The 25,047-nt window shown below is 52.9% G+C and overlaps 1 protein-coding gene across 2 annotated transcripts; it reads left to right on the top strand.

Annotated features, from left to right (window-relative positions):
- Positions 1-2,536: 2,536 nt before the first annotated feature.
- Positions 2,537-10,753, top strand: SSR2 (signal sequence receptor subunit 2). 2 transcript variants are annotated; one of them, XM_084866912.1, is made up of 6 exons: positions 2,537-2,652; positions 3,572-3,726; positions 4,459-4,557; positions 5,824-5,932; positions 9,182-9,259; positions 10,238-10,753. In XM_084866912.1, the coding sequence occupies exons 1-6, from the start codon at positions 2,539-2,541 to the stop codon at positions 10,346-10,348; spliced, it is 666 nt and encodes a 221-aa protein (XP_084723038.1). In that variant the 5' UTR covers positions 2,537-2,538; the 3' UTR covers positions 10,349-10,753. The 2 variants fall into 2 exon arrangements, with proteins under 2 accessions (XP_084723038.1, XP_084723039.1); XM_084866913.1 differs by having other exon boundaries at positions 2,630-2,707.
- Positions 10,754-25,047: the final 14,294 nt, after the last annotated feature.

Genomic DNA, 25,047 nt, shown 5'->3' with positions numbered 1-25,047 from the left:
TGCTGTATCATTGAGCCAAACCAGCCAGAGCAAGGAATGCATACTTCTGTCTGATCTTTTGGCAAGACCGCTCTGGTTACCTCAGGTAAAAAGGTAAAACACACACACACACACTAAAAAAAACCCTTGCATCCAGATCTTATGCAGGTGGAGTTTAGTAGTTCTTAGTCTTGATCTCTGAGACTAAACCTGACTCTACCGCTAATTGTGTGAATTTTTATCTTGTATAGTGAGGTTATGGCCTGGAGTTCTGTGATATATGAATATGTTATGGTGGGAGGTTCCACTTCTGACTATGGTAGTCTGGATATCTTAGACCAACATTCTCACTAGAAAAAATTTTAAAGTTTTTATTGATTTTAGAGAGTGAGAGAGAGAAACATTTATTTGTTGTTCCACTTATTATGCGTTCATTGGTTGCAAGATTGACCTTGCAATCTTGGTTTATCAGGACGATGCTCTAACCAACAGAGTTACCTGGCCAGGGCCTCACTAGAAATGTTTACAGTTGGATGTAATATATATTTAAAAAATCTAAAAGCATCAAAGAGCCAACAAGATTGGCTGGGAATCCAGAGAGGAAAAACAGCCTAACGACGACCTTTTTGCCACTTGGGAAAAGTTGCTGAAAGGATTTGAGGGCCTTGAAGAATAGGGAGACAAAAAGTTAGAATCTGGGGCCAGCTAAAGATTGGGATGCTGCTGAAACCGGTTTGGCTCAGTGGATAGAATGTCTGTCTGTGGACTGAAAGGTCCCAGGTTCGATTCCGGTCAAGGGCATGTACATTGGTTTTGGGCACATCCCTGGTGGGGGGTGTGCAGGAGGCAGCTGGTCGATGTTTCTCTCTCATTGACGTTTCTAGCTCTCTATCCCTTTCCTCTCTGTGGAAAACCAATAAAATATATTTTAAAAAATTAAAAAATAAAGATTGGGCCGAGACTGCTTTGGCTCAATGGATAGAGCGTTGGCTTGGGGACTGAAGGGTCCCGGGTTCGATTCTGGTCAAGGGCATGGTCCTTGGTTGCAGGCATATCCCCAGTAGGGGGTGTGCAAGAGGCAGCTGATTGATGACTCTCTCTCATCGATGTTTCTAACTATCTCTCTCCCTTCCTCTCTGTACAAAATCAATAAAATATATTTTTTTAAAAATAAAGATTGGGATGCTGATAAAAATCCAGCATTTGAACTAGGACCCCCTAGAGGTGGATCAGAAGTAAGCCATTTCTCATATTCAGCAGCCTAGCCTCCCACCTTTCTTGGTGGTGCAGAAATTCTTAAGCCTCAATTTTAGGAATAAGATGATCCCAGATTGCTATTATATCCAGATGCATGATAGGATCAAGCAGAAATCTCAAGGAACGTAACATCAACATAGACCTCAAAATTATTATAATGAATAATTTTTCAAATATAACATCAACCACAATAAAAATTAAGCAGTTGAGCCGAAACCGGTTTGGCTCAGTGGATAGAACGTCGGTCTGTGGACTGAAGGGTCCCGGGTTCGATTCTGGTCAAGGGCATGTACGTTGGCTCCGGGCACATCACCAGTGGGGGGTGTTGCAGGAGGCGGCTGGTCGATGTTTCTCTCTCATCGACATTTCTGGCTCTCTATCTCTCTCCCTTCCTTTCTGTGAAAAATCAATAAAATATAAAATAAAATAAAAATTAAGCAGTTGAAGAGATAAGGTAATATAAATGAGACCAAACAGAAATGACGGACAATAAACAGAACCACAGTAATTCCACATATTGAAATTATACAAGTGAAAACAACTGTGCTTAGTATTTCAAGAAGATAAAAGCCATGCTTAGAAATTTCAGCTGAGACATGAAACTATAAAAATGGACATAGCACGCCCTAGCTGGTTTTGCTCGGTGGATAGAGCTGCCTGCAGACTGAAGGGTCACGGGTTCGATTTCAGTCAAGGGCATGTACCTTGGCTGGATCTCCACCGGGGTGGGTGCATATGGGGGCAACCAATCAACCGATGGGTGTGTCTTCTCCCATCTGTGTTTCTGTCTCTTCCCCCTCCCTTCCACTCTAAAAATTAATGGGAAAATGTCCTTGGGTGAGGACTAACAAAAATAAACAAACATTGACTCTAAAACAAAAATGACGTCTCCTGGAGTTTAAAATATATAAAAAGAAACGTTAAATGTGACCACAGCACAGAGTCAGACTGGTAAATGGAGTTAGCACCTCAATTGAATTCTAAATAAAGCTCAGGGCTTGGTTACTTACTGGATGTAGGGGGTGACAAAGAATTCTAGTAACCCTGAGAGAAATAGCTTTTCTCTAATTCCTGGTTTGACAGTGCACTCGCCATTCTCAATGTATGATCAAAATCTCTAGGTATGCCAATTCCGCAAAACAGCTGATCAGGTGCTGGCCACATGCGGTAAGGGCAAACCAGCTTGAAGAGCCATTGAAAGGGGCAGAATAATAAAGCAAGAACTGCCTCGTGCCTCCGAGGTCCCCGGGCTCTACAAAGGGAAAGGTGGGGCTTGTCCAGGAACTACAACTCCCAGAAGGCATGGGGCGGAGCACCGGGGTTTCCGGTCAAAGCTTATTTCCGGTCTTTCGGATGCTGACGCTCTTTTCCGGTACTGGTTCCTCCCCTCCCCCAAAGGCTTCTTTGGGGTGCACGGTGAGTCCCGAGCAGGAGCGGGGTCTCACGTCCGCACCTCACCTAGCGGCTGAGGGTTAGCTGGGGCAGGAGGGGGGAGTGGGTGCGCCGCGGGAGGACGTTTAATCTGGGGAGAGGCGGGAAGGGGGCCGAGCAGACTGAGCCCCGGGAGGGAGCCACAGAAGGATGTGGGGCGAGGAGAAAGGATCCCGGGGGAAGGATGGAGGACGGGATGCGGGGTGTGTGGGAAGACCCCGCGAGCGGCGGTGGGGTCTCAGTGGAGCTGGGCGATGGAGGAGAGGGCCACGTTCTGGAAGGCAGCATGTGTCAGGGAAAGCTGGGGGTGCTGCAGGTCTGAGATGGGCCGAACTCGGGCACCCCAAGAAAAGCCCTATTGTAGCCACATGGTGTCGTCTCAGAAGACCCTCTCAGTTGGGGAGAGGGTGGTGGTTATGTTGGTGCTTAGACCGATGACCCAAGGGCTTGCAGGACAGAGATGACAGGCGTCTACAGGTCAGTTCCAGCGGCTTAGAGACTGCTCAGTGGAAGGGGCTGCTGCTTTCGGAACATCAAAGAGCTTCTATAAACAACATACGCTGATGAACAAAAACAGACCCGGAGAAAGAGAAGCAGCGATCAGACTCTCAAACCTCAGAGGGGAAATAGGGGAGGGTGGGGGTAAGGGAGGGAGATCAATCAAAGGACTTGTGTGCATGCATATGGGCCTAGCCAGTGGCCATGGACAACAGGAGGGTGGGGGCGTATGTGGGGAGGGGTTTGGGATGGGAATGGGGGGATGAGGACAAGTATGTGATACCATAATCAATAAAATTAAAATTAAATTAAAAGCTTCCATGGGCTTTTCATGAAGGACCATCAGGAAGATTCTGGCGATTGCACAGGCGTGGGCTGACTGCTCACTTTGCTTCTCTCTCCACAGATGAGGCTGCTGGCATTTGTGGTGGTGGCGCTACTTGCTGTCACACAAGCAGAGGAAGGAGCCAGGCTTCTGGCCTCCAAATCGCTGCTGAACAGATATGCCGTGGAGGGGAGGGACCTGACCTTACAGTACAACATCTACAACGTTGGCTCAAGGTAAGGAGGCTCTGGGGCTACAGGGCAGGCCCTTTCAGGCTTCTTCCATTTCCCAGCTGGGCACGCCATCAGCGGTGATTTCTCTTCTGGAGACCTCCAGCAACAGCTCTCACGAGTGAATAAATAAATACACGGCTGGACCTAGTTTAAGAAGAGGAGGACATTCTTACCTAAGCTATGAGAATCCCATCTTTCACTTTTTTTTTTTTTTTTTGAGTTGGAAGAGTTTTAGAATGGAGAAGAAGCAGGAATTGTGAAACAGGGAGAGGAAAATGGGAAGGCATAAAATATATGATTCCGAAAAAAATAAAAAAGTAAAATAAAATATATGATTTCGTCTTACCTCAGGGTTTTTACAGTTTCCGCTTCCTTTGTTTCCTTAGCTTGTACACATTTTTTGTTGCCTTTTTAAATTTTGTTCCCTTTCATTTGATCTTCCATATGCGTCTTGCTCCTCTTCCCCTCCATCCTCCCAACAACACACACAGAGAAATTGAGACAATTTGGGCCCATTTCTTCCTAGATACTTGAGTATTTTGGTGCTTCTGAGCTATGGAATCCAGGCCTTGACCTGGGTTCTTCAGTGCAGCAAACCCAAATTACCGTCTATGTGAGTCAGATGTGTCTTTTGTAGTTTTGAATTTTTAGGACGAGCAGGCAGATTTGATTGCCGATTGCTTTAATTTTCACATCCATGACTTCCAAACCTGTTCTGTTGCCTCTGTTTTCTAGTGCTGCCTTGGATGTGGAGTTATCCGATGATTCCTTCCCTCCCGAAGACTTTGGCATTGTCTCTGGGATGCTCAACGTCAAATGGGACCGGATTGCCCCGTATCCTCTTGGCACTGCGGGAGAAGGCTGGCGGTGGGGGTGGGGGAACGGTGCCGCCAAAGCAAGCAGCAGGGTCCCTTCAGTCAGTCCAGGTGTGCGTGGCCCTTCTTCTGTCACCTCTGGATGAGACGGGACAAGAGACACTGGTGACAGCTGTGTTTGTGTGCTTTGGATACTGCTGAGGTTCCGAAGTTTAGGTTGTAAGGCTCTGAAACACTGTTGGGCAGACATAGACACTTAGATGTTTGTGGCCCAGCAAAGGGGGGCGCTTTTAAAAGAAATTCAGTTGCGCCAAAACCGGTTTGGCTCAGTGGATAAAGCGTCAACCTGCGGACTGAAAGGTCCCAGGTTCCATTCCGGTCAAGGGCATGTATCCCCAGTGGGGGGGGGGGGGGGGGGGGGTGCTGGAGGCTGCTGGTCAATGTTTCTCCCATCCATGTTTCTAACTCTTTATCCCTTTCCCTTCCTCTCTATAAATATCAATAAAATATAAAATATATTAAAAGAATAATAATGAAAAAAATAGGAGAAATTCAGTTGGATGCTAACGTGGAGGACCTGGGTGACCTTTCAAAGACTCTTAGTCAATGAGTCTCTTCTGATCTACCAGTTGTTTCCTGAGTGTTTTGAATTAGATTTTTTTCCCCCGTGTGAATTAAAGTATATTTAGATTTTCTGATAAGAGTTAATGTTCCCTTTTGTGGGTTTTGTTTTTATTTTGCATTTTCAAGAACTTCCTTCAGTTATAGTCAATGAAAGCTTTCCTGTGAGCTTAAGTGACTAATTTTTCATCCATAACGTATATTGCTTTGTACATACTGAGTACATCATAGATTTAAAAACTTGGCTAGAAAGGCATCGTATTGCCCTACCTGGTTTGGCTCAGTGGATAGAGCATTGGCCTGCAGACCGAAGGGTCCCAGGTTCGATTCCAGTCAAGGGTACGTACCTGGTCAGGTCTCGTGCAGGAGGCAACCAATCAATGTGTTTCTCTCACATCGATATTTCTCTTTCCCTTTCTCTTTCCTCTCTCTAAAAATCAATGGAAAAATGTCTTCGGGCGAGGACTTAAAAAAAAAAAAGGTATATTGTAATATACTTTAGGCTTACAAAAAAATGTACGTTTATTATTCTTGCAGGGTATTGGCAAGTATGAACTCACCACATGTATTGGCAACTTCTTTTGTAAATGGTGCATTTAGTCCACAAGTTGAAAGGCTGTTAAAACTTCGCGTCGTCTTTTTCCTTCCTTAACCCTTGGGCCAGTGCTAGCAATGTCTCCCACACCGTGGTCCTGCGCCCTCTCAAGGCTGGCTACTTCAACTTCACCTCAGCAACCGTGACTTACCTGGCCCAGGAGGACGGGCCCGTGGTGGTGAGTTGTCCAAACCCTGAGCTGGATGGGGCTCGGATCTGCCCTTGGAAACTGGCGGGAAATTTCTTATCTGAGAAAGATAAGAGAGACCAGGAATGTGTGATATTGTTGTTAGGAAATACATTTCAAATGATAAAGTTTCTGAATAAAGCGATTGAAATGGATGGGAGGGGAGTATGTAGCATCCCCTTCCTCTTCATTCCTTCTGCCTGGCTCTTAGTCTGGAATGTGTCATACTGTGCCCGGTTCATCGCTGTTCTTGCCCTTCCAGTTCATCTGTGCTGCTGTCAGATTATCCCGTCTTCATGGTTCCCATGTCTCTCCCTTGCTTTGGATGCTTCTGCTTAATTACATCCAGGTCAAGCCTTCCTGCCTCTCATTGCATACCCTCCGGCAGCCCAGCTGTTCTCTGCCTCCAGCTTTCTCTCCACTCGACGCACAAAGACCCTCCATCCAGGGAGGCCCGGCTCCTTTGTGCGTGCCCTTCTCCTCCCAGCGCTGTTCTTCCCACTGTGCCCTGCTGCTCTGTTTGAATGCTCTCCCCTCCGCTCCGTTCTCCGAAGCCTTCTCCAGGCCCAGCGTTGAGCTGCAAGCCCTCGTTTCTGTCTTCTGCTTTTACAGTTCACATTGCTCTTTCCTACTCCTTCTTTAATAAACATTCATTGAGGGCAACTAAACATCTGTAGCTCTTACGTTATAGGCCACTTGAACATTTAATTTTTATTGTCTTCAGTAGTTCTCTCTCTTTTTTTAAAATATACTTAATTGATTTTTTACAGAGAGGAGGGGAGAGGGATAGAAAGTTAGAAACATCAATGAGAGAGAATCATCGACCAGCTGCCTCCTGCACACCCACTATGTGCCCGCAACCAAGGTACATGCCCTTGACCGGAATCGAACCTGGGACTTTTCAGTCTGCAGGCCAACAGTCTATCCACTGAGCCAAACCAGTTTCAGCAGTAGTTCTCTTTCTTATGTGTAGGTCTTCCCCCCACCCTCACTCCCAATTTGATACAAACGCCTTGAAGTCAGGGACTTTGTCTTAGATTTTGCTCTGTTGCCCATATTTAATACAAACAGTAGTAAATAATCTTTGACTGATTGCTGTAAAGGTCAACAGACATTTGTTGAGCCCCTGCAATGTGCTGGACTCTAGAGAATACTAAGAAGATTAAGATGCTGCCCCAGCCTGCAAGAGCCTTAGGTCATGAATTCATAAAGGCCTCTGACAGGACCATAGATGGGCTATTGGCTACTTAGCAAGTGCACAGTAGGGAAAAGAGTCAACCATAAAACTAAACAAAATCCAAAATTCTCGTTAAATGCACATTCTGAATTTTTTAAAAATATATTTTTATTGATTTTTTACAGAGAGGAGAGAGATAGCTAGAAACGTCAATGAGAGAGAAACACCGACCAGCCGCCTCCTGCACACCCCCACCAGGGATGTGCTCGCAACCAACGTACATGCCCCTGACCGGAATTGAACCTGGGACCTTTCAGTCCGCAGACTGATGCTCTACCACTGAGCCAAACCGGTTTCGGCCTGAATTTTTTTTATAAACCATGTGGAACCATATTTTTGTAATCCCTGTTATTGCCACATCCTGTGCCATTTCTACCTTCAGAATCAGCTTTAGAAATAGTCATGGGGATATAAAGTACAGCATAGGGAATACAGTCAATAATATTGTAATAACTAGCCGAAACCGGTTTGGCTCAGTGAATAGAGCGTCAGCCTGGCAACTGAAAGGTCCCAGGTTCGATTCCGGTCAAGGGCTTGTACCTTAGTTGCGGGCACATCCCCAGTAGGGGGTGTGCAAGAGGCAGCTGATCGATGATTCTCTCTCATCCTTGGTTCTAACTCTCTATTCCTCTCTCTTCCTCTCTATGAAAATCAATAAAAAATATATTTTAAAAAAATATTGTAATAACTAGGGTGCCAGGTGGGTACTGAAATACCAGAGGGCACACTTTGTAAAGTAGGTGATTGTCTAACCACTATGCTGTACACCTAAAACCAGTAAAAATAATAATAATAATAATAATATAAATGTAAACTGTAAGCCTGGCCAGGGTGGCTCAGTTGTTTGAGCTTCCTGTGCACCAGAAGGTTGCCAGTTCGATTCCTGGTCAGGGCACATTCCTGGGTTGTGATTTTGATCCCCTCTCAGGGAGCACGCAGAATACAACCGATCAGTGTTTCTCACAATGACATTTCTCTGTCTCTCCCTCTGTCTCTTCCTTCCTTCCTCCCTCTCTCTACATGTCCTTGGGTGAGTATTAAAAACAACAATAACCAACAAAAAGACATATTAAGATACAACTTTATACCCACGATGATGGCTATAATAAAAAGCAAAGGCAGTCACAGGTTGGCAAAGATGTGAAAAAATAGAACACTGACACACGACTGCTGAGAACACTCCGTGCTGCTGCCACGTGGGGTAAACAATTTGACAGCTCCTCAAAGAAAAAGAAAAAAATAAAGAACCAACTGTTAGGACTCTGGTTCTGCGTGGTGTTTGACGGGTTAAAAAACAAAGAACCAAAGGCCCGGCTGCCACTTCAGAACGAAGTTGTTTGCAGTGTGCTGGCCCGGCCTCCTCTCAGGCAGAGGAATGTGGGCAGACTCGGCCCCTCTATAATGTACATTAGGGCAGGGCTTTGTGCCGACCAGAATCCTTCTCGTTTCATCTGAGCCTCCCGGCACTCAGGCGCAGGAGGAATCGGGAAACGGGTGGCCGGTGCGAGTCATTCCATGGCCGCCCTGGCCCTGCAGAGGGGCCAGCGTGGTGAGCCGCTCCGCAGAGTCTGTCTCAGGTGGAAGGATTTGGTGTGAATTCCAGCTGCATCCCTGGCCTCCGTGTGCAGTCAGTGCTCATCGTGTGTTTGTCCGGTCTCCTGCTCCTAATGTGCCCCTCTCTACGACACAGTAGGAATCATCCAACCCTCTCCAGTTCAAAAGCTTTTCTTCCTCTTGAAACGCTGAGAATCTAACACGTAGGCCCTGACTGGGTAGCTCAGTGGGTTAGAGCATCGTCCCAATACACCAAGGTTGTGGGTCCCCTCCCCTGCCAGAGCACATACGAGAATCAGCCAGTGGGTGCATACTGGTAAGCGAATGGGACAAAAAGCCGATTAATTAAAATAAGGAGTTGACGCTCAGAACGAGGTTGGTTGGGGCTGCCCTTTCTCAGGTGAGAAGGTGTGGGATTTGCCTTAACATCCGTCCTGCTTTTGTTTCAGGTCGGCTTCACCAGCGCGCCCGGACAGGGCGGCATCCTGGCCCAGCGGGAGTTCGACCGGAGATTCTCCCCTCACTTTGTAAGTGGCACGGTGTGGTCTGGGATGAGGCCGCCTGGGTTCTGGGACCCCTTAGCCCCCTTGGAAGATGTGTTTAATTGGTTGGTTTTTGCCATATCTGTTTTTTTGGTGTCTGATCAGCCATCAAATATCCTAATTTAACTGTGATTATTTAGAGATTTTCAGTCGTGAGATCACAATTATGAGCACAAAAAACTGCCCTTTTTCTTTCCTCATCCTTGAGTAGAGTCCCATCTTGGAGTCCCGAGTCTATATGAGATTTAAAAAGAATATCTGCTTAGATTCAAAGAGCTGAGCATTGGGAAGGTGAGGCGGGAACTTAGCTGTGGTCTAGTCTAAGAGAATTTTTTGAAGATTTGCCTAAAGTTCTGATTGAGGAAATTCTGTACTTATCCATTCACTCAGTGGATAATTATGAAGTTCCTAATTACGTGCTCAGTTCAGAGCTTTGCTTTGGGAAACAATGGGGACAAGACACAGCCCCTCTCATAGAGCTTCGGGCACCTAGGGGCTCAGAACAGGTCCCTGCGGGGAATGCCCTGGTGGAGATCACAGACCAGGTGCCCGAGGAGCAGCAGCGGGAGCACGGAGCCTGGTCTCAGGCAGGGCGGGTGCCCGGAGGAGGAGGTGAGGAAGGATGGGCACCGTAGGGAGAGGGAGCAGCTCAGTGAGAGAGCAAGGTGCCATCCAGGCATGGCAAGTAGTCTAGGAGGCTGGAGGGCAGGCGGAGGCAGAGGAAGGGGGGGCTGGAGACAGCGGGTTAGATCACAGGAGGCTTGCTGTCAGGCCGTACTTGGCCATCTCCCTCCTCACAGACTGTGGGGAGAGAAAAGCTTTTCTTCCCCTCGGGTGGGGGCGGGCCTCATGGTTCTGCTTACAGTTTGGGCTGGGCCGCTCCCTGCCTCATTGGACCCTCCTCCCTGATCCTCCCCGGGCCCTGCCCCACAGTCTGAGCAAGGCCTCTGTCGTCTTCCACAGCTGGACTGGGCAGCCTTCGGGGTCATGACGCTCCCCTCCATCGGGATCCCGCTGCTGCTGTGGTACTCCAGCAAGAGGAAGTACGACACCCCCAAACCCAAGAAGAACTGAGGGGTGCACAGCCGCCCATCCCAAGAAATCAGGTGCTTTCCAGACTCCAAAGGGTGTCTCCGATGCAGTCTCCTCAGCCACCTTCTCCCGGGTCCTGCCCTGCCCTCGTCCGGAGCGAAGGCCTGGCCGAGGAGTCTGTGAGAGCCTCCTCGCTCCCCTCTCGAAGCCATACAGATGGGCAGCCGGCGCCCAGAGGAGCCGTGGGTGTATCGCTGGCCGCCGGAGCTCCCGGGGCAGGAGGGGGCGTTTGGAGACTGCATGGCACCACCCCCACCTGCTCTCCCCTCAGAAGTGGACAGAAGATGGAGTGGAAGCTGTGGGACTCTTGGAGGCTACCCAGCTCCTGCTCTGGGTTAGGGAAGTGCTTACCAATGGGTTTTCTAATAAAATCAAATGCCACACTGACCTGCCCGTTTTCTCGTCGGCTGGTGCGAGCAGGTTGTTGGAGCTCGGGCCTGAGAGCCAGGCTCCTGGGCAGGTGAGCCGAATCCTGCCTGTTGCAGTGGGGGCTGTGGGTCCTGTTCCCATGGAGATAGGGATCTGTTTTTGAGCACCTTGCTTCGGCTCTCCTCTCCCTCTGCTCTCACCAATCACCACATACCCCCCAGAACCGTTCCTGACTGTTCCCTTCTCTTAGCTCAAGGTGAGGATGGGGAAAGTGTTCTCACGCCGGGAAGACATTCTGGTCTCATGTACTGACTTCTTTTTGTAATCCTCACTCGATATTTTCCTCCATTGATTCTAGAGAGAGCGGGGTGAGGGGGGTAGGGTGGGGGACAGGTGGAGAAACATCCATGTGAGAGAGACACATCAATTGGTTGTCTCCTGCACAAGCCCTGACCAGGAATCAAACCCAAGATCCCTCGGTCCGCAGGCTGATGCTCTAACCACTGGGAAAACTGGCCAGGTTTACTTACTGACTTCTTGGAAAGCTATCTCTTAGACCTGGTTCTGCTCCTTCCTCTGTTTAAGAACCAGCTTTCCTGGAGCTTGAAGGAGGCCTCCAGCAGCAGCACCTGGGGTGTCCCCAAGCTCGGGCTGCGGAGAGGCCTGGCTTTGGCGGCAGCGGCAGGCGGTGGGGAGAAGCCGCTCTGAGCTGACTGTCCAGCCCAGGAATGCCGTGGTCCGAGGACAGCCTCCCAGGCAGGGGAGCCGCCAACAAACAGCCGCTTTGTTCCTGCCACCGCTTTGTTCCTGCCACCGCGTTTCCCAGTTTGGACTGTTGGGGATGGGGGGGTGGGCGGGGGGCCGTGCTGCCCAACCGGTTTACCCTTTCCTCTGCCCGGCGGAGCCGCTGGGCTCCAGGGAGGATGAAACGGACATGGAGACAGCGGGAGGCCCCGAACGGAGTGGCCCTCCAGCAGCTCACGGCCCTCCTCCAGGAGCTGTGGCTCCGACAGCCCGGGGCTGGCCAGGTGAGAGGGCGAGGCGGGACAGCAGGACACCGCTGCCATGGTGCTCCTGGCGCAGGCCCGGGGCTGCTCAGGAGGAGGGGGGGATGGCCATGGGTCAGAGCCGGGGGGGGGGGGGGGGGTTGAGGAGGAAAGGAAGCTAGTCCGGTGCGTATCACCTCCCTCCCGAGGCCTCGAAGCATCAGTCTCTGGAGGAGGAAGCACGCTGTCCCACAGCGGGCTCCCCTACAGGAGGCGGTGTTGTGCGCTAGAGGACAGGATAAGCTTCGTAACCCTGCGTGCGTCCCAGGGAACCTTCTTCCTGTCTCAGCTCAGAGGCGCCCCTTTCCCGAGTCGGGCAGTCTTCACCTTTCCTGCAGAGCTCGGCACGCTGTGTCCTGGGCCTTGTCAGGATGGAGGAGACGCGGGCGGGGGCGGGGGCGCGGGCAGATGACAAGAGCAACTTTGTGAGGGCGGTGAGTGTCACAGGCACCTTGCAAAGGGGCCAAACCCAGATGCTTCCTCTCCTAAGGGACCCACTTGATGTCGGGGTGGAATTTGAGCCCGCCCGTATGCAGTGGGCTCGGAGAATGCAAAGCCTCTGAAACCGAGAGACAGACTGGCTGGACTCGTTGGCTTTATGGTTGAACCCTGTCCACGTCTGCGGTCACTGCAGGGCGGAGGAGTGGCAGATAGCAGTCCCTTTGCTCTCATGGGACCCGCCCTGGGAAGGCGGGGGCCCCGAGCTCCAGACTGCCCGCAGGTCTGCATGGCGGAGTGCCGGGAAGCCCCGGTCCCCCATCCTTCCCGGAGGCTGGGGACCAAAACGGAGGGGCTCCTCCCTAAAAGGCAACACAGAGAGGAGCCCAGCTGCCAGCAGGTTCCAGATCCCACCCTGGAAACCAGCCAATTGTTCCTCCTCCCACCTCATCCAAGCTCTCAGCTGGCACCTGCTCGCCCACACACCCAGCCCTGGTACCAGGAGGAGCCAGGGGCCCGGATGGCCACCTCCACACCCTGGGCTGGGGGCTCCTCCTGAAGAGAGTCCGTGGGAGCCATAACCGGTGTGGCTCAGTGGGTAGAGTGTCGGTCTGCGGACTCAGGGGTCCCGGGTTCGATTCTGGTCAAGGGCATGTACTTTGGTTTGCAGGGACATACCCAGTAGGGAGTGTGCAGGAGGCAGCTGATCGGTGTTTCTGTCTATCCCTCTCCCTTCCTCTCTATAAAAAAAATCAATAATACATATATATATATATTATATATATATATATATTATATATATATATATATATATATATATATAAAAAATTTTTTTTTTTAAAGAAGAAAGTCCATGGGAAACGGTGTAAGACTTTCCAAGAAACGAGGGAATGCAGCGGCTCCGAGCGGTGGGAGCAGGACTGAGCACAGAGGGGCAGCAGGCTGGGCACCTGCCCGCCGCACCCACCGCCCGCTGGCTGTCTGCCCCGGTGAATCACGCCCTCCGGAGCCTGTGTCCGAACAATCGCGAGATGTCTCGTTCGCGGTGTCCGAGGCCCCGTGCGGTGAGAGGAGCAGGTGCTCCCGGGTTCTTGCGAAGGGAGAAGGCGCCCTGCCGCCCACCGTGGGGCTCGGGCCCAGCCCGGCGGGAAGCGGTGCGGTTCCCACCTCTGGCAGCGGCTGCCCGCCTCCTCTCACCGGCACGAGGGCTCAGAGCGAGCAGGGCCGTGGCCGCCTGCCCTGCCCTCTTACTGAAGGACAGGGGGCCGTGGCCGGTCGAGTCACGCCAAGTGGCAGCGAGCTTGTTTGTGGGATCGCTGCTATGGGCCGGCATCGGTGTGTCCGCACCGGTGTGTCCGCATCGGTGTGTCCGCATCGGTGTGTCCGCACCGGTGTGTCCGCACCGGCCCACTCCTCACCTGACACCGCCGTGGACCGGGAGGAAGCACGGCCAGTGCATGGCCGCTCCCAGGCCCGTACCCAGGGAGTTGGCAGAGGCAGCTCAGGTCTCCCGCCTCCAGCCGGGCTGTCCGAGGAGGCCCAGGTACCTCCGTGTCTGCCCCCGCCGCCCTCTGCCCCGCGGGAGACGAGGGTGAGTCAGGCCGCCCAGGTTTTATCAGGGAAGAGGGCGGGGGCCGGGCCAGATACCCGGCCTGGCATCGCCCCAGGGCGGGGGGCGCGGAGCCGCGTGGGTGCTGAGCTGAGCGGCCTGGTCACCGTGTCCCTGCGGCCGAGGGGAGGGCCCTCCTCACACCGAGCTGACCCTGCGAGGGCTCCTCCCTGCATCACAGAAAGCACAATCTTTCCTCCTCTCCCCGCGCGGGAACCTGCCTCTTAAAGGGACCCGCAGCCCTTGTGGAGGCAGATTTGGGAAAGGACAAAGGGCCTCCTGACCCCAGCAGGACCGGCGGTTAAGTGCGTTTCCAGCTGTGCGCCTGCCTTTCCCTGCGAGGTCCTCTCTCCTCCCTCCTTCACCCAGTCCCCAAAGGAGGCGGGGCAGGGTTCCTTGGATGTCAGGTTCCCACCTACTCTCCCCTCAGGGTCACCCCAGGCGGGTGACCTCTGCCTGTTTCCACGTGAACCTGAGATCCGGGGGCGCCCTCCGTCCGGGGGACGCTGAGGACGGGGTCCCGGGAACCCGCAGGCCGGCACAGGAGGGGTTAAAGGCCGCACACAGGCAGGGTGTTTGAAGGAGGGCGGGGAAGGGAAGTGCCGGAGTAATAGAAGAGGCAGCTGGCCCGGGCTGGGATGAGTGCCCCTCCGTCTCCTCCTGTGCAAACCTCTGGATCATGAGCCCTCCCTCCGAAGGGACCACGCGAGGGGCCCTGGCATTAGGGTGCGGGACCGGGCTCTCGGCGGGCCGACCTGAAGCAGGACTTTGTCTCACCCTGAAGCCGCCCGCGGAGGGCAGGAGCACACCCCCCATCCCTGGGACACCTCCCGAGCCTGGTGAGTTTCCCTCGGTCCCGTTCTCGGGGGTCCTGACCCTATAACACGGGCACACACACACACACACACACACACACACACACACACCCCAGAAGCAGAGACCTTCAAGCAGCCCCTGTGCCCCAGGGAGGCGAGAACAGGGTGTAGCAGCTTCTCTACCAGCCCCCTGGGGGTCGTGTGTGTGTGTGTGTGTGTGTGTGTGTGTGTGTGTGTGAGAGAGAGAGAGAGAGAATCACAATTCTGGCCAACAACTCACACTCAGATACGTGTGTGACAAGTGATGCTAAACCCTCATCCATATTCTCAGTCGCCACAATCCTGTGGATTTTAAAGCCTTGATGTCTGAATTGATCCCGGGTCCCCTTCCTCTGGTGCCTGACACTGTTCCTCTCCCCCGGGGGTTGGAAAATGTAGAAGGCCACCAACCCATCCCTGGAGCCAGGGAAGTCCTGATTCCAGGTCATCCACCAGGTTAGGGGTTCCCTGCTTTGCCCCCTCCTTCCAGCTGTCTCCTGGGACCTGACGGGTTAATTCCCTGGGACACAGTGGCCAAAGTCTCCTCAGGTGTGTCCCTCTGAACCTCAGACCCTCTCTTGCCCCGCCTCTCTGGCACAGGACCCGTGACACATGCCAGGAAACTGGCAGAGGAGGTGGGAGAGGACTGGCTGGTCTCTCCCTCTCTCCTGCAGGCCCACATGGCATGGGCGACCGCGGGCCCATCCCGACAGAAAGAAGGGGATTTTGCTAACCTGCGTTTGGTCTGCAAACCAATTAAAAAAAAAAAAAAAGTGGAGGGAGGGCATCGAGGGGGGGGCCCAACGCCGCAAATTCCTGACTGATTTGTGTGCCCGCCGGTTTGTCAAAGAGGCGGGTGCTGTTGAGGGTGGTTGCTTGAGATGCCTGGTTGCTGACTTAGTCGAAGGAGGTGTGAGGAGGCCAGGGGGCTGGGGCTGCCAGCTCTCTAGCTTTAAACTTAGGAATTAAGTAGCGACGATAAAATCAGTAGCTCTGCCCTGCGGGCCCTGGAGCAGGTGTGTAGCTTGCAGACGTCAACCTGGACGCTGAGGTGGGCTCCCGCCTGTCCCTCGAAGAGATGGCACAGGTGCCCAGCCCTTCGGGTCCTCTTCTCCAGGCCCGACGCCGGGATGAACGAATCCTCCCCCTCTGCACCCTTCGCCTTTCCGCTGATGTTTGGCAGCGGACGGACGGGAAAGTCAGAGAAGGAAAGTGAGTTCCTTCAAGGAAAGTGAGTTCCTTCTGCCACACGTGTCAAATCTCCTGTGTTTCACACAGATTAATAGATGAACGATGTGACCGAATCAGGATGGGAGGGGAGGGCACAGGAGCTGGGGTACTGTGGCCTGCCGTAGAAGGGGGTGTCCGTGCGGGGTGCAGGGTGGGGAGGAACCGTGTGTCCTGGGGCCTTCTTTATCTGAAGTTAAGAGAGGCCCTGGGGTAGCCCTCTGCGCAGACACGGTTGGATTAATGGTTTACTTTCTACAGGAAAAGAAGCAGGTAGGTTAAATTTTGAACCATCAAAGGGTTTTCAATGACCCTGTCTTCCCCCTCATCCCCTGTCCCCCGCCCCCAGGCCTGGGAGCCCTGGAGGAGAGCCAGCAGGCCTCTCCCGCCCGTTCTTTATTATCCGGATCCGGGTCTGCCACAATGTGGCAGCTGCGGGCCATTTCGGACCTAAGACCAGACCCAGGAAGCCCCCGGGCGTCCCTGGCCTCAGAGGCCCTGGAGTTGGCAGCAGCGGTTCGATCCCCATGTTTGCTGGCAGCAAACACAGGCAGAGCCCTGGCCGCCCCGTGGCCTCATTCAGATTTCTGAGATAACAGATGGAGGAGAAAGGACAAATTCAACTTCTGTGGAGCCCCCATCTAATGACTTTGGAAGGTTTTTCCCCCTTTGGCTGGGGTAGTGGGGGGAGGGGGGTGGAGAGGGTGGGAATGGGCACAGAGACACGGCCAGATTTCTTTCAAAGCTGGAGAGAAAAGAGCCAGGCCCTGCAGTGGGATGGTTTGCTCTGGTGGGCTCCAGGGGCGATCGAGGAAAGGGGTATTTGGGGTCCTCCATGTCCCTCTGCCCCCGCGCTTGTGGCAGAACGGTGTGCAGCGAGCCTGGCTGTATGTCTGTCTGTGATCTTTTCCCTCCTTCCTGAGATTGTGGGACCCTGTTGCTCTACATCAGGAGTCTGCAAACTCCTCCTGTGAAGACCCAGAGGGTAAACTGCTTTGGGCTTTGTGGGCCTCAGGGTCCCTGTCGCAAAGACAGCCGCAGACCATTCATTATAAACGAGTGAGCGTGGCCGTGTCCAAAAAAAACGTGACGAACTCCAAAACTGGAATTTCATGTTAATTTTAATGTGTCACCAAGTAATGTTCTTCTTTTGATTCCCCCCTGCCCAACCATTTAAAAAGATAATGCGTATAAGATAATACAAGCAATGGACACAAAACTCTGGCGGGGGGGAGGGTATGTATGGGGGGGGGCAATGTTAAAATATGTACACAGATAATAATTTAATTTAAAAAAAAAGGATAAATAAATAAATAAATAAAATACAAAAGAGAGCAGGACAGATCTGGCCCACGGGCTGCAGTTCGTCAACCCCAGCTTTGCAGCATCAGGGGCTGCTCTGTCCCCCCTCCTCTCTGAGGACAGCTTCGTCAGGGGCTCCCAGGACAGAAAGGCTCTCTCTTGTTGCTCTGGTTGTGTGCCCTCGACTCCATCAGAAGTTATTTATGATCATCAGTCCCCATCACAATTGTGACTAGTTGGCCCGAGGGTTATTTGTTCTCTTTTTTAAAAAAAAAAGAAAAGAAAAAATGTTTTTTATTTATTTTAGAGAGAGAGAGGAAGGGCAAGGGAGAGAAAGAGAAACATCCGTCGATCAGCTGCCTCCTGCATGTCCCCCACCAGGCATCAAGCCTGCAACCTGGGCATGTGCCCAGACCAGGAATGGAACTGGCGACCTCTCGGTGCATGGGACCATGCTCAACAACCTGAGCCACCAGACTGGCCAGGGCTATTCTCTCTCTCTTTAAAGGGACGATGGTGGGTAACCATCATTTAATGCCTATTCTGCTTCTGTGTTGGGCCTTCCTCTCTCCATCTCTCCATTTCTCTATGCCCTACATTCTCTCTCTGCCTTTGGATAATAAAAACAACAACAATAGCAGTATCATTTATTACCTAAGTACCTAAATATGGCCCAAGCACAATGTTAGTCACGTTACATACATTATGAATCAAGTCCGTCGACGTCTTGCAACCGAGGTATTATCATTCCCGTTTTACAGAGATTCTGACGCTCACGAACATTGCCCAGCCAGTGCGGCTCAAGAGTTGAGTGCCAGCCCATGCACCAGGAGGTCAGAGGTTCCATTCCTGGTTGGGACACATGCCCTGGGTTGCGGGCTAGATCCTCAGCAGGGGCCCTGCAGGAGGCAGCCAATTGATGTTGAGGTTTCCCTCTCATCAATGCTTCTATATCTCTCCCTCTCCCTTTCTCTCTCTCTCTCTCTCTAAAATCAATGATAAACAACAACATTAAGCAAGTTCCCAAGATCATGTGGCTTTTAAAGGCATCAGAACTAGTGAATCTGCTGGACTTCAACTCCACTAACACAATGTAAATAAGTGATGGCCTCAGAGTTTGGAATAACACATGTCTCTAGTAAAACACGATAGCCAAAAAACAAACAAACAAACAAAACAAAAAAAACACACATGATAGTCGAGACTGGTCTGGCTCAGTGGATAGAGCATCAGTCTGCGGACTGAAAAGTCCCAGGATCGATTCCGGTCAAGGGTATGTACCTTGGTTGCAGGCACATCCCCAGTGGGGGGTGTGCAGGAGGCAGCTGATGGATGTTTCTCTCTCATCGATGTTTCTAGCTCTCTATCTTCCTTCCTTCCTCTCTGTAAAAAATATTTAAAAAACAAAACAAAATGCAGAAACTGGTTTGGCTCAGTGGATAGAGTGTCAGCCTGTGGACTGAAAGGTCCCAGGTTCGATTCCGGTCAAGGGCTTTTACCTTAGTTGCGGGCACATCCCCAGTAGGGGGTGTGCAAGAGGCAGCTGATCAATGTTTCTCACTGATGTTTCTAACTCTCTATCCCTCTCCCTTCCTCTCTGTAAAAAAAAAATCAATAAAATATATACATTTTTAAAAATGATATGCCCCCATCTCACCAGCCAGATTCACTGACAGCTGGTGTCGTCGGTGGAGGCTACACACTCGGAGGAGGGGACACTGGTGGGCTGTGCTGGTGGGCTGTGCCATCTAATCCAGGAGCAGGAAGACAAGTAAAAGGACTTCTCAGAGCCCTTCCTGCTTGCCTCTCCGCCCCATCTCAGTCAGTCTTCTGGTCCCAGACCTGTTTCAGCATCTCTATAGCTCCGCTCAGCAGAGGCAATGATGTGACTTGATGTGAAGTGATCACATCCGGAGCTAAATAAAGCCATTGTGAGGCCCGGCCCTGGCGGCTCCCTGCACCATTTCCTGCGCCTGGAGGCTGGGGCTGGGAGAGAGCGCGGGTGGAAGGGGAGGGAAACCAGCACAGCCATGGGCACCCCCAGCCTGAGATTCAGAAGACGGAGGAGGAATATACCGCTGGGAGGGGGCTGAGGAAAACTCCTCTCTTTGCAGGACAGAAGGAAAAGATGGGCATGATAGCATGGACAGGTGGAATTTAGGAAACAGGAAGAACTCTGAGAAATGGGATGAGGATAAGAAGGAGAAGGAAGAGGAGCTCCATGGATTCCGTTTTCCCGGAGGGCAGAGGCTATGAATGGAATGGCAGAGGTGCTGGGGGAAAGGGCAGGTCCTTCAGAGGAGGCCGAATCCAGTTGTTCTGAGGTGGGAAAGGAAGGGTGGCATCTCAGGACATACGGGTCTCAGGATCAGATCTGTCCGTCCGTCAGCCGGGGGGTAGGGTGCCATCTCCAGCAGGTGGCATCCCCAGGAGAAAAGGGAAATGAAACCGCTTATAAAGGCGGGGTACAGGGGTGTACCCCAAGCAGCGTTTCCTCTTTCATGAGGTCACTGAATGCCAGACCCAAGATTCTCACAGTGCCCACTCCGTGCCTCTCCGGGTCTGTCCTGTTCCCAGTCCCGTTCCTCTTCCTCGGGAGCACTTCCTGCTTCGCACAAGACTTTTTGTGAATCCTCTTGACCCCCCATCGTAGCTTTGGAAATTGCTGGTTGGCAGGGTCGGTCCCTGGCCCTCAGGCTCCGTCCTGCTCCCTGCAGATCTGCCCATCCTGTTTGCAGCAGCACCTCCGATGGCAGGAGGCCCAAGTCTGATAACAAGGAGAGAGGCCTGGCCGGTGTGGCTCAGGGATTGAGCATTGACCCAGGAACCAAGAGGTCGCCGGTTCAATTCCCAGTCAGGGCACATGCCTGGGCTGTGGGCTCCGTCCTAGTCAGTGGGGGCCGTGCAGGAGGCAGCCAATCAATGACGTTTCTATCTCTATTTCTCTCTCCCTTCCCACCGTCTCTAAAAACCAATGAAAACATTAAAAACAAAACAAGGTTGAAACCGGCTTGGCTCAGTGGATAGAGCGTCGGCCTGCGGACTGAAAGGTCCCGGTTTCAGTTCCGGTCAGGGGCATGTACCTTGGTTGTGGGCACCTCCCCAGTAGGGGGCGGGGGTGGTGGTGGTGGGGTGCAAGAGGCAGCTGATCGATGTTTCTCTCTCATAGATGTTTCTAATTCTCTCCTTCTCTCTTCCTCTCTGTAAAAAATCAATAAAAATATGTTATAAAAATACTAAAAACAAAACAAGGAGAGAGAGGATCTCTCCCGGTGGCTGCTGAGCGGTGCCCTCTGCATTGCTTTCAGACTCTGAGACCATGGATGGGCACAGGCCTTCCCGAGGCCTCTCCTCCGTTATCCTTAGACTCACCCAGAGCACGCCACTGCCCGGGCCTGAGCCCTGGTCTCCCTGCTTCCCGGGGTGGACAGGCACATTCTCAGCGGGCCTGGGGCGGGCGGGGGAGTGGCCAGGTGGAAGGGAACATGGTCGAGGGGACAATTTCCAACCCCCTGGACTCTCCTGGGTGCCCGGGGCGGGCACTCAGATCGCCGGGAGAGGCTAGCCGCCCGCACAGACAGCCTGGGGGGAGGCCCTGCTCTGACTCACCGCTTCCTGGTCCTGCGGGTGCTCCCAGCACCTCAGAGTGTGTGTGTGTGTGTGTGTGTGTGTGCTCCCAGCACCTCAGAGTGTGTGTGTGTGTGTGTGTGTGTGTGTGCTCCCAGCACCTCAGAGTGTGTGTGTGTGTGTGTGTGTGTGTGTGTGTGCTCCCAGCACCTCAGAGTGTGTGTGTGTGTGTGTGTGTGTGTGTGTGCTCCCAGCACCTCAGAGTGTGTGTGTGTGTGTGTGTGTGTGTGTGCTCCCAGCACCTCAGAGTGTGTGTGTGTGTGTGTGTGTGTGTGTGCTCCCAGCACCTCAGAGTGTGTGTGTGTGTGTGTGTGTGTGTGTGTGTGCTCCCAGCACCTCAGAGTGTGTGTGTGTGTGTGTGTGTGTGTGTGTGTGCTCCCAGCACCTCAGAGTGTGTGTGTGTGTGTGTGTGTGTGTGTGTGTGCTCCCAGCACCTCAGAGTGTGTGTGTGTGTGTGTGTGTGTGTGTGTGCTCCCAGCACCTCAGAGTGTGTGTGTGTGTGTGTGTGTGTGTGTGCTCCCAGCACCTCAGAGTGTGTGTGTGTGTGTGTGTGTGTGTGTGCTCCCAGCACCTCAGAGTGTGTGTGTGTGTGTGTGTGTGTGTGTGTGTGCTCCCAGCACCTCAGAGTGTGTGTGTGTGTGTGTGTGTGTGTGTGTGCTCCCAGCACCTCAGAGTGTGTGTGTGTGTGTGTGCTCCCAGCACCTCAGAGTGTGTGTGTGTGTGTGTGTGTGTGTGTGCTCCCAGCACCTCAGAGTGTGTGTGTGTGTGTGTGTGTGTGCTCCCAGCACCTCAGAGTGTGTGTGTGTGTGTGTGCTCCCAGCACCTCAGAGTGTGTGTGTGTGTGTGTGTGTGTGTGTGCTCCCAGCACCTCAGTGTGTGTGTGTGTGTGTGTGTGTGTGTGTGTGCTCCCAGCACCTCAGAGTGTGTGTGCGTGTGTGTGTGTGTGCTCCCAGCACCTCAGAGTGTGTGTGTGTGTGTGTGTGTGTGTGCTCCCAGCACCTCAGAGTGTGTGTGTGTGTGTGCTCCCAGCACCTCAGAGTGTGTGTGTGTGTGTGTGTGTGTGTGTGTGTGTGCTCCCAGCACCTCAGAGTGTGTGTGTGTGTGTGTGTGTGTGTGTGCTCCCAGCACCTCAGAGTGTGTGTGTGTGTGTGTGTGTGTGTGTGTGCTCCCAGCACCTCAGAGTGTGTGTGCGTGTGTGTGTGTGTGCTCCCAGCACCTCAGAGTGTGTGTGTGTGTGTGTGTGTGTGTGTGCTCCCAGCACCTCAGAGTGTGTGTGTGTGTGTGCTCCCAGCACCTCAGAGTGTGTGTGTGTGTGTGTGTGTGTGTGTGTGTGCTCCCAGCACCTCAGAGTGTGTGTGTGTGTGTGTGTGTGCTCCCAGCACCTCAGAGTGTGTGTGTGTGTGTGTGGGTGTGCTCCCAGCACCTCAGAGTGTGTGTGTGTGTGTGTGTGCTCCCAGCACCTCAGAGTGTGTGTGTGTGTGTGCTCCCAGCACCTCAGAGTGTGTGTGTGTGTGTGTGTGTGTGTGTGTGTGTGCTCCCAGCACCTCAGTGTGTGTGTGTGTGTGCTCCCAGCACCTCAGTGTGTGTGTGTGTGTGTGCTCCCAGCACCTCAGTGTGTGTGTGTGTGTGTGCTCCCAGCACCTCAGTGTGTGTGTGTGTGTGTGTGTGTGCTCCCAGCACCTCAGAGTGTGTGTGTGTGTGTGTGTGTGCTCCCAGCACCTCAGAGTGTGTGTGTGTGTGTGCTCCCAGCACCTCAGAGTGTGTGTGTGTGTGCTCCCAGCACCTCAGAGTGTGTGTGTGTGTGTGTGTGTGTGTGTGTGTGCTCCCAGCACCTCAGAGTGTGTGTGTGTGTGTGTGTGCTCCCAGCACCTCAGTGTGTGTGTGTGTGTGTGCTCCCAGCACCTCAGTGTGTGTGTGTGTGTGTGTGCTCCCAGCACCTCAGAGTGTGTGTGTGTGTGTGTGTGTGTGAGCTCCCAGCACCTCAGTGTGTGTGTGTGTGTGTGCTCCCAGCACCTCAGTGTGTGTGTGTGTGTGTGCTCCCAGCACCTCAGTGTGTGTGTGTGTGTGTGTGCTCCCAGCACCTCAGAGTGTGTGTGTGTGTGTGTGTGTGTGCTCCCAGCACCTCAGAGTGTGTGTGTGTGTGTGTGTGCTCCCAGCACCTCAGTGTGTGTGTGTGTGTGTGTGTGTGTGCTCCCAGCACCTCAGAGTGTGTGTGTGTGTGTGTGTGAGCTCCCAGCACCTCAGTGTGTGTGTGTGTGTGTGTGTGCTCCCAGCACCTCAGAGTGTGTGTGTGTGTGTGTGTGTGTGTGCTCCCAGCACCTCAGAGTGTGTGTGTGTGTGTGTGTGTGTGCTCCCAGCACCTCAGAGTGTGTGTGTGTGTGTGTGCTCCCAGCACCTCAGAGTATGTGTGTGTGTGTGTGTATGTGTGCTCCCAGCACCTCAGTAGTGTGTGTGTGTGTGTGTGCTCCCAGCACCTCAGAGAGTGTGTGTGTGTGTGTGCTCCCAGCACCTCAGAGTATGTGTGTGTGTGTGTGTGTGCTCCCAGCACCTCAGTAGTGTGTGTGTGTGTGTGCTCCCAGCACCTCAGTAGTGTGTGTGTGTGTGTGTGCTCCCAGCACCTCAGAGAGTGTGTGTGTGTGTGTGTGCTCCCAGCACCTCAGTAGTGTGTGTGTGTGTGGGGGGGGGGGGTTCCCGGGGAGGGGGGCCTGGGAGAGGGACTGGCCCGGAGCCAGGTGCCAGAGGTGTGCCGCCAACGGGAGCCCCCCCCGTCCCCCTCACCACCCCGGCTCTGGTATTTGGTCCTTCCTCCTGGAATGGGCTTATCCCTCCCAACTGTAAGGGCACCTGAGGGTCCTTATCTCCCAGACACGGAGGCCGGCCCTGGCGGCAGCCCAAGTGCGGGCAGTGAGCAATGTCCGCCTGGGAGAGAGAAGGAGCTGCGCGTCGGACGGTGGAGCCCACTCTCTGCTCCGTGCGGAGGCCATCGTGGTGTGGTTACTCCCCTGGTGACCAGGCATAACCCCCCCTCAGGACCTTTCCTTCCTGCTTTTATCTGCCCGGGCGCCTCCCTCTCCAGGTTGGCACTCCACCCCTCCAACCCATCTCGAAGGCTGTCTACTTCCTCCTTTTCCCTTTTAAAATATATATATATATATATATATATATATATATATATATATATATATATATATATTACTGATTTTTTACAGAGAGGAAGGGAGAGGATAGAGAGTGAGAAACACCGATGAGAGAGAAATATCTATCAGCTGCCTCCTGCACATCTACTGGGGATGTGCCTGCAACCAAGGTACATGCCCTTGACAGGAATCGAACCCGGGACCCTTCAGTCTGCAGGCCGGCGCTCTATCCACGGAGCCAAACCAGTCAGGGCCTGTTTCCCTTTTTTTGAGTCCTCCAACTGGGTATGTGCACTCATTCCTTTGATGGCACAAAGCCTTTCGTTACAACTTCTCTCGTGGCATCTGGCATACTCTGACCAGTCAGTCATCTGTGCCTTTGTCTGTGTGTGCGCGCACACACACACACACGCACACGCACACGCACACACACACGTGCCGCTCACTAGACTGTGAATTCCTCGAGGACCGGAACAATATCTGTCTCTTTGCTTGGCTTGGCTTCCCGCCCCGGAGGTGCTCACCGAATGGAACGGCAGCGTGGCGAGGATGGCCTTCTGAACTGGGGAGAACACCGGACTGGGAGTCAGAAAGCCCAAGCCCCCTGCCCTAACCGGTGTGGCTCAGTGGATAGAGCGTCGGCCTGCGGACTCAAAGGTCCCGGGTTCGATTCCGGTCAAGGGCATGTACCTTGGTTGCAGGCACATCCCCGGTAGGAAGTGTGCAGGAGGCAGCTGATCAATGATTCTCTCTCATCGATGTTTCTAACTCTCTATCCCTCTCCCTTCCTCTCTGTAAAAAATCAGTAAAATATATATATTTTTTAAAATCAATAAAGTATATTTAAAAAAATAAAAGAAAGAAAGAAAGAAAGAAAGAAAGCCCAAGCCCCGGACCTGGCTCTGCAGGGAATTCCTGGCGTGCTGCTCAGCCAGCCGCTCCCGAGGCTGTGCCCCTGGGAGGGAGGAGGGACTCGGCGCCAGGCCTGGCTGACTGTGACACCTTCCTAGCTCCAGGTTCCAGGGTTCTAGAACTCTGCTCACCCTTCTCCATCTTCTTGACTCAGACTGGC

Source organism: Pipistrellus hanaki, assembly GCF_964339955.1.
Source record: "Pipistrellus hanaki genome assembly, chromosome: 18".
Lineage (NCBI taxonomy): Eukaryota > Metazoa > Chordata > Mammalia > Chiroptera > Vespertilionidae > Pipistrellus > Pipistrellus hanaki.
The sequence above is the reverse complement of the archived record's forward strand: the minus strand, read 5'-3'. Positions and strand labels throughout refer to the sequence as shown.

Bases quoted from the DNA above. Each gene is read 5' to 3' on its own strand.
- SSR2 (XM_084866912.1), top strand. From the start codon at position 2,539: ATGGGGCGGAGCACCGGGGTTTCCGGTCAAAGCTTATTTCCGGTCTTT. The intron at 4,558-5,823 runs GTATCCTCTTGG...CCCTTGGGCCAG, and splicing joins AAATGGGACCGGATTGCCCC to TGCTAGCAATGTCTCCCACA. The intron at 9,260-10,237 runs GTAAGTGGCACG...CGTCTTCCACAG, and splicing joins GGAGATTCTCCCCTCACTTT to CTGGACTGGGCAGCCTTCGG.